Source organism: Drosophila novamexicana, unplaced genomic scaffold, assembly GCF_003285875.2.
Source record: "Drosophila novamexicana strain 15010-1031.04,08,12 unplaced genomic scaffold, DnovRS2.1 tig00004554-arrow-pilon, whole genome shotgun sequence".
Classification (NCBI taxonomy): domain Eukaryota; kingdom Metazoa; phylum Arthropoda; class Insecta; order Diptera; family Drosophilidae; genus Drosophila; species Drosophila novamexicana.
In genome coordinates, this window is record NW_020825051.1 from 1,384,413 (window position 1) to 1,400,190 (window position 15,778).

A 15,778-nucleotide genomic window follows, 5' to 3' on the forward strand; every position below is an offset into this window, starting at 1 on the left:
TGCTGCCAGTTGTTTGCAACACTGAGTGCCACAATAGTGTTTCCGCATGTTAATTAGCTTTCCCATTGAATGGTAAGTGTGACATATATGGATATGTATGTATACTTATAGAGAATATATGCGAGAGCAAGCGTGGCTGAAAGGACACTTGAACTATAACGACAAGCAATATTTCATGCTCTGTTTATATTGTGGGGGGGGAGACCTTTAATAGTTAACACTCTGATATGGGAATATGAAATTGAGAGAGCACTTAAAATCGCATAAAGACACAAAAAAAAAAAAAAAAAAAATAATAATAACAAGTTATATGCGGCGTGTCGTACTTTAAATACCCTAGCAAGTAAGCTGCACATTCATTGTTCATGGTTCAAACAAATGCCTGGCCAGAGGGTTCGCTTCGGGAACCTGGCTTTTCACATCTGTTAACTGAGATTTTGCCAAAGGTTAAATGTTATTTAATTAGATAATTGAAATGATCGTTAAACGCTGTTTCAAAATTTCGCAATACTATTTTCCTTCAACCAAACCTATTGTTTGAAAAGATATCGTTTCGGCTTACGTTAATAGACAAATGAAATTTTTTTAAGCCATTTGGAAGTGTTAAGTTTATCTAAAAGAACATCTTTCTGAAAGCAGGAAACGGGTAGTGTATAAATATATTTGTCGAATTTCAGTCGTTCCGAGTGCAGCACATGCCGCAGCCAGAAATATTATACCCACTGCAATGCAAAGCATACAAAAAAACAAACTCCATGACACAGTGCGCAATTTTAATTCATATCTTGGCAGCATTTTAAGCGCCAGCCCTCAGATGCAGCTTCATGGTGGAAATGATTTAACACCCCACGTAAGCAGCTGCATGGGGTACGCTTTATATAGTGTGTTATGGGGCATGTACTAGTGCCCGTATCTCTGTAAAAGTGTGCGATAAAAGTCGCCCCATAACAATGACAAAAAACTGCATGTTTTTATTACAAATTGCAATTGTGAGAATTTTATACATGGCCGCGGCCACATTGCCATCGTCGCATCGTGTCACATTCCAGAAGCTTCCACCTGCAAAAAAAAAAAAAAAAAATTGGAGGCAGCGCCTGTGATAGTGTCGCCACAAATAAACTTCCGCACAAAAATTGGGCTGCATTTCCGGTGGGCTGCTCGAATGTTTTTATTTCCGCTTTTTGCGTGCTGTGCATAAGGCAAATGAATTCATTTTTACCCATTTTAAATTTCTTTTTCAATTTAAATGGCCCGATGGCTGACAGCGAAAAAAATTTCGCGCAGTAGACATTTCTTTTTAGTCGATTTGGCTGCTATAAATTTTTGCATGTTTTCATTAGTTGTCAGCGCTGCTTTTGATGATTTATGCATGTTTTTTGGATATGTCCCCTTTACATGCACACAGGCATTCCGAAGAAAGTAAAAATAACAAACCTATTAAAAAAAATGTAGAAGCGTATGAAAAAAGTATAGACCTGCGAGAATGTTGTCACTTTAAATATATCAAATAAAATAAATAAATAAATTATAATGTGATTGATTTGTTTATTAATAATATTTTTATAATTGAAAAGAACACATGAATAATACTCGGCTAAATAACCCCTTGCCATTTTGGCCGATTTTTGTCAAAATTTAGATTTTAATTTTGTTGATGTCAATCGATAGTAGCCTTACGAGTCCCAAATGGTATAAAATTCCAAAATAGGACATTATTTAGCCAAGATATCAAAAAAAAAAAAAAAAATCATCAAGAAAGGTTGACTTTACAAACGACTCGTTTTTGGGTCCACAACATTTATTAACCCATCGATTTTTAATTTGTTTGAATGCCAATTGATAGTATGGATCCGTACGAATTCAAAAAGGTAGAATATTTCACAATCAGACGTTATTTATCCGAGATATACAAAAGTAATCATCAAAAAAGGTTTGATTTTCGAACCGACCCCGATTTTGATCAAAAAGGTGCCATTTTTACCCGATTTGGTTCAAAGTTTAGATTTTCATTGTTTTGGTGTCGATCGATAGTACTGATTCTTATTATTTTGCCAAGATATTTCAAAAAACATCAAGGTTGACTAATGTCAACAAACAAATAGTCAAAATCAAAACTTTGTTGATGATATTTTTAATATCTTGGGTAAACATTATCTGATTTTAAAATGTTATACTTTCTTAATAGGTAAGGAAGGTAGGCCTTCTATCGAATGGGGGTCGGTTCGAAAATCAAACCTTTTTTGATGATTTTTTGGAATATCTCGGCCAAATAACGTCCGATTTTGGAATGATATACCATTTTTGACTCGTAAGGTTCAATACTATCGATTGGCGTTAAAAAATTGAAAATCTAAATTTTGACCAAAATCGACCAAAACAGCAAGGGGTTACATCACGTTTTTTCTCAAAATCGGGGTCGGTTCGAAAATCAAAACTTTTTTGATAGTTTTTTTGGAATATCTCGGGTAAATATCGTCTGATTTTAGAATGTTATACCTTTTTCAATTCGTAAGGATCCCTACTTTCAATTTGCTTTCAAACAAATCAAAAATCGGTGGCTTAAAAAAAGTTATTGACCAAAAATCGATTCGTTTGTAAAGTCAACCTTTTCTGATGATTTTATTGAATATCTCGGCCAAATAACGTCCGATTTTGGAATGATATACCATTTTTGACTCGTAAGGTTCAATACTATCGATTGGCGTTCAAAAATTGAAAATCTAAATTTTGACCAAAATCGACCAAAAAAGCAAGGGGTTACATCACGTTTTTTCTCAAAATCTGGGTCGGTTCGAAAATCAAAACTTTTTTGAAAGTTTTTTTGGAATATCTCGGGTAAATTTCGTCTGATTTTAAAATGTTATACTTTCTTAATAGGTAAGGAAGGTAGGCCTTCTATCGAATGGCAATAATTGATTTAAGAATCGGGGATTGTATAAAAAATCTAGACAAAAACCGGTTAATGTATTATGACAACATTTTGTTGATGAGATTTTTTTGAATATCTCTGTGAAATCTATCTCATTATGGAATGATATAATTTTGATTTTGATGTTGTAACGAGTACTATCGATTGACAATGGGAAAAAAGTAAAATCTGAATTTTTTTCCTAATTTGAAAGAGAAAAAGACGGGATTTCAAAACGTATTTTGTTAAAAACGAGATTGGCTCAATACTCCTTTGATATTTTTTTTTTTATATCTTGGAAAAATTTCGTTTGATTTTATAATCTTATAGCTTTTTTAAGTTTAAATTTAAACTTATCAATCGGATTTTATTATACTCATTCGAATTCCTATGGAGAAGTACTGTCGATTGGCATTCAACATCAAATTTTCAATATTAACCGAACTTTATTAAAATAACTTCAAACGCTATAACACATACCTTCAAAAATGTTCGTAATTGCTAAGAACCACACAAAATGTGCGCGTTTCGATGAAAAACTGAAATCTCCCCAACTTCTCGCTGCTTGTGTATCAAGGGTATGGACAGCTTTTCGAGCTGCTAACGATGTAGCTGCTGGTTATACTGATATGGAAAGCCTTTGAGTTCTGTTTCTGGTGTTACTTGCTCCTGCTGCTGCTCCTGTTGATACTTTTGCTCCAGCTGCTCCTCTTGTGGCTGCTGTTAATGCTGATGGCTTTAATGATTGTTTGTCAAACATGCAGGGTGCAGGACGGCTTCCTGGCGTCCCATGGCTACTGCTGTGGGCCAGGGGCTTCTTATTGAATTCCAGCGGCGCCTGCCTTGTCCTTTTGCCGACATGCACAGGATTTTAAAATGCCACATAAAAGCGCACCGAACGCTGCGACATGAATTCCAAGTTAAAATGACAAAGCAAATGCCGAGAAAGCAGCAGCTGCAAAGAAAAAAAATAGATGTAATGGCAAGTGAGCCGCTTAAGGTTTGACAGTTTTGGGTTATGCTGCGATGAACCAATGAACATGCCAAAATACTCACGTGCCTGGGCATGCAAATCCTCTAATGGCTGCTGCTGCTGCTTCTGGAACAGGGCATAAGCAGTGATTGAGACTTGAACAAATTAATCGTCAATCGCCGTGCCATCAGCCTGGAAAGGAGCAAACTTTGACCTGAAAATTCCCAGCTTGAAAATAAATTAGTTTGCTGCGTGGGTGACGGTGACGCAAATCTGAGGTGGGTTTGACAGCGGTTCCACAGAGGGAGCTGAAGACGCGGTGCTTGAGTGAACTGAAAGGGTGTCTTGCCAAAATTGTGATGGTCAAAGCGTTAGAAATGTTAAATATTTAAACTGAGAAACTTATCGATTTTGGTCGAGGCATTTGGTGGTGAATGCGCGTGTTCAATTGGCGCTAATTGAAGTGGTTGCCTCCTCGATGTATGCAGCCATCAATTACTCGTACTTCACAAATGCTTTTTCGCGTTAAAAGCATTTACACAGTCCGTCATCACATTAGCGTCAAAGCGCCCCGCAAATTGTTATTGTTTTATATGCCCTTACCAAAAGGATACCTAAACCTTGTCAATGTGTTGGCACGTGTTATAATTACGAGGGCCATAAACGTTGTCTAAATTTATACTTATGTTCTGCAGTAGTCATGCTTGTTACTAATAAAATTTAAATAAAAATAAATAAATATAATATGAAATTAATAATTTAGTAATTTTTTGTATTACTATAAAGTAAATAAGAAAAGCAGCGTATTTAGGCTTCTACCAATCATTAGATATTTTGCTGCCCCATTTGTTCTTCAGTTTCAGGGGGTCAATTGCGGCAACCGCCTGACCTGCCTTCTGCAGTTGCTGACATGTCGCAGCACTCGCTGCTCTGTTGCTGCCACCTTTTCGGTTACTTTGGGGCACAGACGGTTGTGTGTGAGCTGTTCGCGCTGTGCAACATCTACTACAATGAGGCCACGGCAAGATTTGCTCTGGCCCAGCAAACACTTATCTACTGGATGTTTGGCCTCAATCTAGTCGCGTGGATTTTGGTGGTTTGTAATGCTGGCGCTGATAGCCGAATTGACGTCTACGCTAACTTTATATACGCAATGCCCTGCATTCTTTACATGTGCACGCGCCAGTGGTTGATGGTCACGCTCAATGAGATGGTTGGCGTGCAACGCCAGCTGGGTAGCTGGCTCTGTGTTAGGGTGGTGTGTGCTTATATCTGGTCTCTGCTCGTATCCGTGCAGCTAGGGTGGATCATCTACTGGCAGCTACAGCTTTATGATTACCTAAAGCTGCTGTGTGTAGCATTCTGGGTGGTCTGCTGTTATCTGCAGCTGCTGCTGCACTTCAATTGCTTCATTTGGTTGCACTGCATCTATGTGGCCATAAATCGGATGCTGGCTGCGCCCTTCAGCTGCCATCGGCGATTTAAGCTGCTGCACAGGGTGCTTCAAGTGGAGCCAACGTTGCAAAAAATACAACGACACATGACACACTATTTCGGCGTTTATCTGCTGTCGCTTTTTGCGCTGATGTTGCGCAAGTTGCACTTGTCTTTTAAAAAGGAGGTGGATCTGCGGGGCAGGGTTATCTTACGTTTGCAGCTGATACAGCTCAGATATGGGGCAAATCTTTTAAGCCTGATCATCACATTGCTGTTGGCTCGACGGCACTTTCGCAAGGAGCGTATCAAATTCGAGTCGAGACTGTGGCAGCTGGTGCAGCAGCCGCAACTTTTTTTGCCACAGCTGCGCCAGTGTCGCAAGGGTCGCAGAAGACGTATCCACCAATTTTGGATGTGGTGGATCTAATGGTAAGAATTGTCGCCGTGAGTACAATTAACAAAACTCTTAAACTATGTGCTTTATCTATTTTGCAGCTTTACACTGGCAATCGACCTGAACAACTTCGTCACAAGCAGGCGTTGCCAGCTGCTTTATTGCCAAGTAAGCGCCACAGCTCTGGGCCAACTACTTGGCTGGTTGCTGTTCGGCTTGTCCACAATGCTGCCAAAGGGCGTGGTTGGACACTAAGCTGGGAGTTTGACGGAAACATTAAGCAAATGTGGGAGTCCAGCAAACCAAGCAGCTGGTGGTTTGATTGAATCGACTTTAAAGTAGGATATATGTTTGTGCATAAAATCAATAAATAACTGAGAAACTTGCTTGCTGAGCAAACAGCAGTTGGCATTCGAAATTCGCTATGCAAAGCACGTTTGCCATTCTCCATAAAAAAAGGACTGCAGAACCAATAAGTAAAAAGAAAAGACCCAAAAATCAACTAAATCAAACACCCACACAGCTGCTTGCTGTGAGTTATGTGCAGCTGGTAAAAATCTATTAAATCTCTTGAACTATGCGGGAGCGATGAGTGCTGCCAACCTAATTAGCTGCTGTCCCATAGGCCATAGCCGTGCAGCGTGGCGTATGATTAACACGACTAATGAACGCCTTTCTCGCTCAGCTGTAAATGATTGAATTAAAACTCATTCGGTCTCGACTAAGCATAATCAATTCAATTATGCCGATGCCCCGCCCCCTACCACTAAATAAAAACACAGCTCAGTTCATTGCGCATGAGAAAAACTATTTGCATGCTTCAAATTTCATCTTTGAGTTCATACAAAACTATTTCCTTGCAGCATGAGCAGTTGAGTGGAAAATAATTTCGATTAGATGCATTAAGGGATGCGCTGCTGACACGCCCACTTGCTGAACACCCCAGCTAGCCTCATGCCAGCAATATTGTTAGGCCACACCCCCCAAAAAAACGGAGCATAATTGATGTGGACAGGTGCTTGTGTGTGCGTGGCAAACTCTCTGCCTGTTGTTGCAACTGCAGCTTCCCATAATATGCCAAGCCATTTCCTAAAAACTGAAGCACTTACCATTTAGCATGCAGCTCCATACATTCCCACAATGGTTCCCGATTGACTGTAGCCACATATGCATGTAAGGGTATCTGGAGTGCATAGTGTGAAGTGCAGCCAGTTTACGTATTGCAATTTGTGCAAAATGTAAATTTCCTCACTGATGACAGCCGCAATTTTGTACACCATTGTTGTAGGACAGTGTTATTGTTGTTGTTGTTGTTGCTGTTGTCCCTCTTGTTTGTATACGTCCTTTGTTCGGGCTTAGATGTGTGCACACAAGCAGACAGTGCTAGTCAGTTTAGTGTGACCCAGTGTAATCTTATGAACGGTTCGAAAAAACCCGAAATGTCAATGTTTATTTTTAATGAATACGGGGAAGCGAACCCTAGCCAGTGCTGACCAAAAACAACTGATAATCGAGATCTGTTTCTATGCACATGAACAGCGCTGTTGCAAGTCTTCAAGCACGTAACAATAAACAAAGCAGCAGTCGAGCTAAACAGAATATTCTCACTGGCACGACAATGTCACTTTTTCTCACTCTCCCTCGTTCGCTCTCGATGTCTCTTTCGCTTTGATTAACAATGATGTGCATTATTTTTGCAAATAAACTTGGCCAGGCCACATACGCTAAGGCCGTGCAACGCAGACCGGGTGACAGAAGAAGTGAAAAAGATTTTTTTTGTTTTTGCGCAGACATTTTCCATTTCCATGCTGGGCAATTTGGCTCAAGTTGCATTTATTGATTTATGACAATGACAGCATAAAGCTTCAATCATTGTCAGTAGCAAGAGTTTGAGTATTCGCAACAGCCACATACACACTCGCTGCACATTCCACATGGTTGTCATAATTGCGCATTTGGTTGCAAGGTCTTGGCTGCGAGTGCTCGGATTCACATTCACATTCACAATGCTCGCACACACGTAACTGGTGAACGGAAGCTTTTAAACAAACAGGAAATGCTATGAGCAGCTTTGGGGCAGCACAGGATCCAGCTAGAACAATACAAGCACTTGCAAGTCCGGCTTGGAGGCAGCTTTGGCCGTAGCCGTAGTGAAAACAAAACATTTGTTATGCAAAGCCTTTGATGTTGTCCTTGGGCGCACTGAGTGCAGGATGCAGCCAACAACTTGTCAATGACAAAATCATTTACCCCACTAAAAACTGCCATGAAGCAATGGAAAAACATTTTCCCTTGCCATACTTAACTTCGAATGTTGTTAAAGTTATACGGTTTGAGCCGCTGCCAAATGGGTCAACAGCGACTGTAGCAACAACTTTATTGTGTACATAAAACTTTGGCGGCTTAGGACAGAGAAATACACACACACACACACACACACACACACACACACACACACACACCTAAACACACAAAATAATTAAGGTCCTTCAAACCTATTGACTTTTTTCGCTCCTGCGTTACGAAAAGTTTGTGTGGTGTTCAAAAATGCTGTGCGCAGAGAAGATAATAATTAGGCGCAAAAGGAAACGACAAAGGCCAGGAAGTGACCAACAAGAAAAGAAAAAAACAAAAAACAAAAAACAAAAAGGGACGCTCGATAAATAAATATGCAAGGCTGCAAGGATAGCGAGTCCTTTAATGCCCACAACATTTTGAAATAAGCGAGTGCACGCGCACTTAGCAGGCAATTGCGAGATAATTTAATTAGGTGGCGCTCGCAGCTACCAGGCAGGCAGACAGGCTGGAGGCTAGGCAGGCACAAGGATAACAGGATAATGATAACAAAACAAGCAAGCCAAAAGGCTTACCAGGCCCGTTACCAGTGCAGTCAGCGGCTGGGGCAATAAAAGGTGCCCTAGAACACAGATAAAATGTGCTGTAAATTAAATGAAAAATGGCGCCGGACAACGTTGGCCATTATAAAGTATGTAGCTGACCGATACCAGCAATATCGGCAGGCTTATATAAATTGCAGCAGCCAGACTTAATTGAGTTGCCCCCAAAACGCCGGCAGCTAACCAAAACCCAGTTAGTTCAGCTCTCTTTCTCTCTACAGTTCACTCACTTTAGGTTCGTTTGTGTGTGTGAGTAAAATGGCGAACGGAAGTGCAAAACTTGTCGCCGGATGTGGACAGCACAGGTAACAGCTGTCCTGCAGGCAATGGCCAAAGCTGCTCGAATTGAACATAATTAGCTCGCTAATTATTCAAGCAGCAATTAAATCGACCAAAAAGGATAATGGATAATTCAAGTTTCGGCTGCTTATTAATCGCAACTGCCTGCGAACTTGAAAATCAAACAAATTGTCAATTTAAATTTAATTCTAAGGTTACATCAATGATAGTCTTTAAGCTGTACCGAGTTGACTTCAATCTTAAATTGGTTAAGAAATGCTTTAACAGCTCTGTTGCAGTAAATCATAGTGTAGTATATAGTATAGCTAAGTATTTCATAGTATGCTTTGGCATATTATATAGTATATCAGAAAGGTCCTTGCACAATTGCACAGCTTGATTATACTCTCTTTCTAAATGATCCTAGCTAAATTGTGGCAGGTATAGCTACAGACTATCTGACATCACCCGCTTGCCTCCCAAGCGACAAGCTGGGCTGCAGTCAATGGGCGACTGGCAACTTGCAACGTGGCTGCAACGTTGTGGGTAAGCATGCATGTCAAGCACATTGCCACACTGTAAAGTTTGTTGTCCCAGTTGCAGTTGCACTTGCAAGTTGCATTGCTCGCTGTCAGCTGCACGTGTTAACGTGTGTGTGTGTGCGCGGGTGTGGGGGTTTTGTCGCCCCAAGCAGCGCCTTGGTGGCCTCGTTTCAGTTTCTTATGCAATAATTAAGTGAGTGCCAAGTAGAGTCAAGCGTGAAGCGCAACGCGTTGCCATTTTCTCATTTTCTATCAAATTCATGCGTAACGTAATTGGAAGGGGACGCAACCAGCCTGCAATTGTTAGTGTGTGCCTGTGAATGTGTGTGAATTATTTTGGGGAACGCCTGTGTAAGCCCCGCACGCATGAGGAATCAAAAGCAGCTGCAGGCCGCTACCCTTAAGTGCCACAAGTGGCTGGGAAAAAATAGCGCAAGAAAATTTAAAAATTAACTACAATATCTGACAACAAGAATACTTACATCAAAGTTGACACTACTTGTCAATCGAAGCTGTGGGCAAATACGACAGCGCTGTAAAGTGTGCTACGATAAGTTCGAGGGAATTCCAGTGAAACAAGAGAGCGAGAATGCAAGTCCGTATTCGTAAAGGAACTGCAGGTGCAATATTTAAGAAGATCAAAATTCACTGAGGTCTGACTGAAATGTGTGACATTTGACTAAAGCTACCTTTTATTATATAAGACTGGAAAACGTTAAAAATATATAAATCTAAAAGTATTTAATCTCAAGGCGTTAGTCAATAGTTGACCACCACAATAGCCACAAATTATTTACATATATCCAACTGGACCACTTTAAGCAATATATATTGCTTGTCGCACTCGAAGTTTTCATAACAAGGACACGTAAACAGTCACAACACGCATTCACTTAGATGGCCATCAAAATGCGAGCACTTGAAATCAAATTTAAACATCTATACTCTACATGCCCGGTGTATGGGCATGTGTGTGCTTGAGTACTTTCTTTCTGGACTGACATGTGTGTGTGTGTAGTTATGTTGCTACGACACGTACTTCCGCTCATAAGCCAAAGGCGAGCATGGCAAGGGCGCAAAAATATTTTTAACATTGTAACGAGATAATATTTTACCAACATACGATATTCGTGCCAGTCGCTGGTTTTGCGCCTCTGCTAAATGATATTACCTGTAGCAACATCAACATGACAGGCAGCTCGAGCAGCCACGACAACGACAGCGACAACGACGTGCCCAACTAACGGAAACCGGATGTGCTGGCTTGGCAGTTGTGAAGTGATGTTTAGGCCAGGCCAACGACTATAGCGACTACACTCGTTTGCTGGCAACATGCGCTCCACGACCAAACTTGCCCATAGGCATCATCGAGTGCCACTTTTTATGTCTTGCTGCTCCTGCTGCCGCTGCTGTTGCTGCTAGCAGAACCCGTGGTCCTGTCTCTGCAAGTGCGCGCACAAGTCAACTGTTCTATGTGTATGTGTAGTTGATAGGGCCCACAGGCGGCACACACATATCCACGCATTTTCTATCTACCCGGACTGCGAGGTGGCAGCAGCTGCCTATAACTTGTGGCGGTATAAATCGCTGCTTTTGCTACAATTTGCTGCACGCCCAACCTTGTGTTCCGTGTGTAACTATATAGAGGAACAATAATGCCACACTGGCGATTTGCTATGCTGCAAAAACATTTGAACATCTCTGAAACGACAGCACGCATACGGCACGCTGGCCGTCTGGCAGTGCATTCTAAGCAGCTTACCCATGCCATGGTACGATTATAATTTTGCCATCGAATGCTCGATAAGCACATAAACAGCCTGAGTACTCACACTCCCACTTGCATTCCTACTCCCACTGTGAACAGTGTTGCAAATGGTAGCTGGAGCTGCTGAGCTGCAACAAGAATGCAGCTGAATTCAGCTTTGTTTGCTGTTGCATGCTTATCTTGGCCGATATGCCCAACACGTTTGTACATTGCCCATACACACACACGCACGCACACACACAAAGTCATAACAACTTCATTTTCAACTGAATATTCCGCTTGCCAAACGATTTCCTGGTAAACCAAGTATCAACTTTTTTGTTCGCTCTCTCAAGTTGCCCAAAATTTAAGCGAGGGTCGCTTTGTCCTTTTACCTGCTGCTGCTGCTGTTGCTTGGGCAGCTTCATAGTTATTTGCATATTTGCGTTGCAATTTTCGTTACAGCTTGTAAATTTGCGTTTATATGCAAGGTGAAAATCTGTTTAACGTACCCCAGCCACCGTCCTGTCAAATGGGGGTCATTAAGATGCATTTATGCAATGGCCAAATGGAACTAACTTGCACCAAATTAAGTCAACGGCGTGTAAAGTAGCTAAAAGCTGACATTTAACCGCTAGTTGAGAAGAGAAATTGTTTAATAAAACTAAGTAAATAATGTCTATTATTAGCTACAAATCATAAAGTCAAATCATAAAAAAACGGCCACTATTGGGACATAAGCTTAAAGTTCTAATTAATTTCAAGCCTCAATGAATACTTTGCATAGAACTACCCATTTTTGTGTACTCAATCGATATATAGACTTAATTCAATTGCTGGAAAATCGTCCTCGTTCGAATCCAATTTGTGAATGCTTCGTCAATCTAGCTAAGTTTATGTGCCGTCCAAAATATGCTCGTGAATGTCAAGAGCTGTATAATGAGAGCTAATCAGTCAAACTGCCAAATCAAAGTTTGTGTGTGTAAAATGTGCAAATGGCGTTCTGGTTTTAGTCAGCGCATAACTTTTATGAGAACATTATAAAATAAACTGGAATGAGAGAAGGACCCAAAAAGTCCATAAAACAAACATCAGCTGGCAGCACCTAGTTGGGCTGTAAAACTTCCAGCAGAGCGAAGCGAAATACAGAAATTTCAGTTCATTGCTTGACGTTGTTGTTGATATTTCAAATTGGCAAACAATACACCAAAAGATACCATAAAATTGGTACGAGAGCAAGGGAAGAAAACACACACAAATAACTATAAAGTTTTGTCTTGAAAATGAATTAATTTATGCGTGGCAAGTGCGGCGTATGCGCAATGTCGAATTCAGTGTTTCGGTGTTGCTAATAAATTATGAAACTATTTGTGTTGTTAGAGACGTGCTAATAACTATATTCATCGCAAGCTAATGCTCTTGACACCACACATAGACACCTAAATGACATTACGTATACGCCACGTCGAGCACATTTTGGTAAAATGCCAATTGACTTTAATTGCGCTGCCTTAAAAAGTCATGCATGCTCATAGAAGTTGGCAAATGCTACTGTGTATCTGTGCATGTGTGTGTGTGGGGGAAACATGACACTCCAATGAAATGTCGTGCTAGCAGCAGCGACAGTCGGAGAGCAGCAATAGTAGCAGCAGCAGCTGTAGGAGCAGCAGTTTCATTAGTTTTTGGTTGGAAGCCACTGAATGTCCTTGCACTGCATTGAATTGCTGTCCTGCTTCGCTGTACGAAATTTAATTTTTGAATGGGGCCTAAGGAGGGTGTTGAAGGGGAAGATTATATGTGCTGTTAATTTGTACCAAAATGTCTCTATTAAATTGTAAAGTGCAAAAGTATTTTTACTGACTGCTCCGATCTGTTAAACGTTATGAATTGGCCTGAAAAAATGGTAAAATGCGTGTAAAATGCTTGTTTCGGATGTCGGTGCAGTCAAAGGAAAGGATAAGTCTGAAAGGACATTGCATACATATCAGCAGGCAGCTGGCAGCATACTGCTCTGCTGCTGTAGCTGTTGCTGCCCGAAGGACATGCCGACAGCGTGTGCAATCTGGCAATAAATATTTTATATTTACAGTATGCTTTCGTATGCGTGAAGGGTATATCGAGGCGAAGCATTATTTTAAGATGCAAAATAAATAAAAGGCTACCATATGACCAAAATACTTACATTAAAACATATTAAACCAAAGATAACTAAAGGCTACTTAAGTTCTATAATAATTTTCATGCTTAATATAAACAAGAGAGCATTAACAGAACTAACAAAATGTTTTCTTTACTTTGCTGAAGACCTGCAGATGTGTGTACATTTAAGTTTACCAATAGCTTCACCCAATCGCCTGCCGCTGGCTACAGTAATCGGCCATGCTGCAGGCCGGAGGTTGCGTCTTTTCTGTCTTCATGGCGCTGCATTTTGGGTGTAATGGGCGTGGCTCATTGCTCCGGGCAGGGCTGTGTTGGGCAATTATACATACATTTTGGCTTGTCATTTTGGTGCTATTTGGGGACCGTTCTGCGCCGTAAATAACTGCAGATACTTTTATAATTCGACCCACTTTTATAAAGCATCAGATAATCTGCGGCCCAGCGACTCTTTCGGGTGCTTATTTCTGGGCAATAAACATGAATGGAAATTAACATTTAATGACACGATCTTTCTTGTGGCAACAACGAAAACAAGCCTTTATATAAAAACATATATCATTCTTGTTACCAGAAGTATACTAAAAGTGCGTACTGTAATCTAAGAAACTAATTTGGTCGTTGTATGATTTTTATGTATATCCGGCTTCTTATCCTCTAACTATCTTGTCTTATTTTCAGAAGACCTCGATAGGAGAGTTCAAATCTAAGCAAGAACTCGAATATCTTACCATCTCACTCGAAGATTTTAGTGAGCGGAGCTATTTAAAACAGTTGGATAGTTAGTGAATAATTTATAATTGAATCATATTCCATATTCCAATAACAAAAATTCATTAAATTTGCTTTTCTCAGACATTTTTCCTAAGCCATTCTTGGAAAATTGAAAACTTGAAACCAATTAAGACTTCTGTCTTTGATTCGCTAATTTGGTTCATATCAGTGCTAACATCTAATTGCTTTGAGCTGCCGTACAAGTTGATAATTCAATTTATTTGACACACAACCGAGAAATGACAAAACCTGCATTTGGGCATGCCTGAAATCTAGGAATGTGGCTTTCCCATGTTCTTATCGTTTATTATTTTGGGAACTAATTAGGCAAACTTTTGGCTGTCTTTTTGTTTTATTTCCTACGTCTTTGGCTTAGGTCTTGGGCAGGCTGTATCACGTTTGACGAGCCGTGTCAAGGAAGAAGTGCTGCCTCAATTTTCTACGTGCACACCATAAAGTTTATGTGTAATTTTGTTTTTACAAGCAATGCTCCGAACTTGCCGAATGCCATTACAAGTTTACAATTGTGTTAGGCCGACTTTCTGGCCAAGTTTGGAGTGGCATTAATAAACCATAACAAATGGGCATACGAGCCTTGCGACAGACAGCACCAGAAGCACTTGGAGGGCTTAAAGGCAACACAACACACAAGAAAATTGTTGCAATTCTGAAAATTTAAGTTGAAAAATATGTGTGTGAAAAGTCAGCTAAGCTGGCAGCTTGAATCTAGCGCAAATAAAATCGGAGAAAAACGAAACAAGCAAAAATCGAATAAAGCGCAAACAAGTAAATGAAATTTCCGCTTCTGTGCCGGTTTATTGGAAGCCCTCGAAAGAAGCGACACGGACTCTCCAAAGGACCAGGCCTGGTGGCCAGGACCAAGACCAAGACCAGGTCCCAGAACGACTGGCCGATCGTTTAATGCTGCCTGTCTGCCAGTCGGTATCAATAGCATTTGTAGGTGTTGTTATAGGTAGGTTTATTTAGTTGTTGTTGCTGTGCAGAGAGGCAGCCATGTGAATAGTGAACTGTTCGTTAGCTTGTGCGCAATTTAAAATGCCGGAAATATGTTTAGCTTTATGAATCCATTTTCAGCTTACTTTATGCTGTTTAGCCAGTCTTCAGTTGGTGTCCACTGTGGCCGCAAGCAGCTTAGTGTAAATTACAGTTGTGCCCGCAGCAAAAAGTTATTTGCCAACGGCCAAAGTAACTACCACATAGAACATTTTAGATAATATCTTTTGATTAGTGGCAGCCGCAAAAACTTTAATTAAATTCGCACACAATTCTCTCTGAAAACTTTATGCTGCATTTGCCCATGTCACCAGATAAGTTCAACGACGCGTAACCGTAGCCCTAGTGTTGGTATCTCTCAGCCACTGACTGTCCCATGCCCTCTGTCCCCATTTCAGATGCTTCTCTTGGGTCCTGCACACGCATGTCAGCATGGCCAGCTCGAAGCTGCCATTGTTTGGCTGTCGACTTTAAGTTTTAGAATAAAAACTTAATAGAAAACTTTGCTGTGCAAACTTACCGTTAACTTCGACTTTCTCTCTTTTTAGACTCGACTAAAACTAACTAATGAATTAATTAGTTGATTTTTCGTGCTCAACTGCGCAAAAGTTGCGCTTGCACCAAGAATGAACCACTTTAAGTTGTTCGTTAAAAAT

At 40.6% G+C, this 15,778-nt stretch overlaps 1 protein-coding gene across 1 annotated transcript; it reads left to right on the plus strand.

Moving 5' to 3' along the window:
• The first annotated feature begins 4,791 nt into the window (after positions 1 to 4,791).
• LOC115769447 lies at positions 4,792 to 5,967 on the plus strand. The gene is made up of 2 exons (XM_030714257.1): positions 4,792 to 5,735; positions 5,814 to 5,967. Exons 1-2 carry the CDS (start codon positions 4,792 to 4,794, stop codon positions 5,965 to 5,967), a joined length of 1,098 nt encoding a protein of 365 aa, XP_030570117.1.
• The last annotated feature ends 9,811 nt before the right edge of the window (positions 5,968 to 15,778 follow it).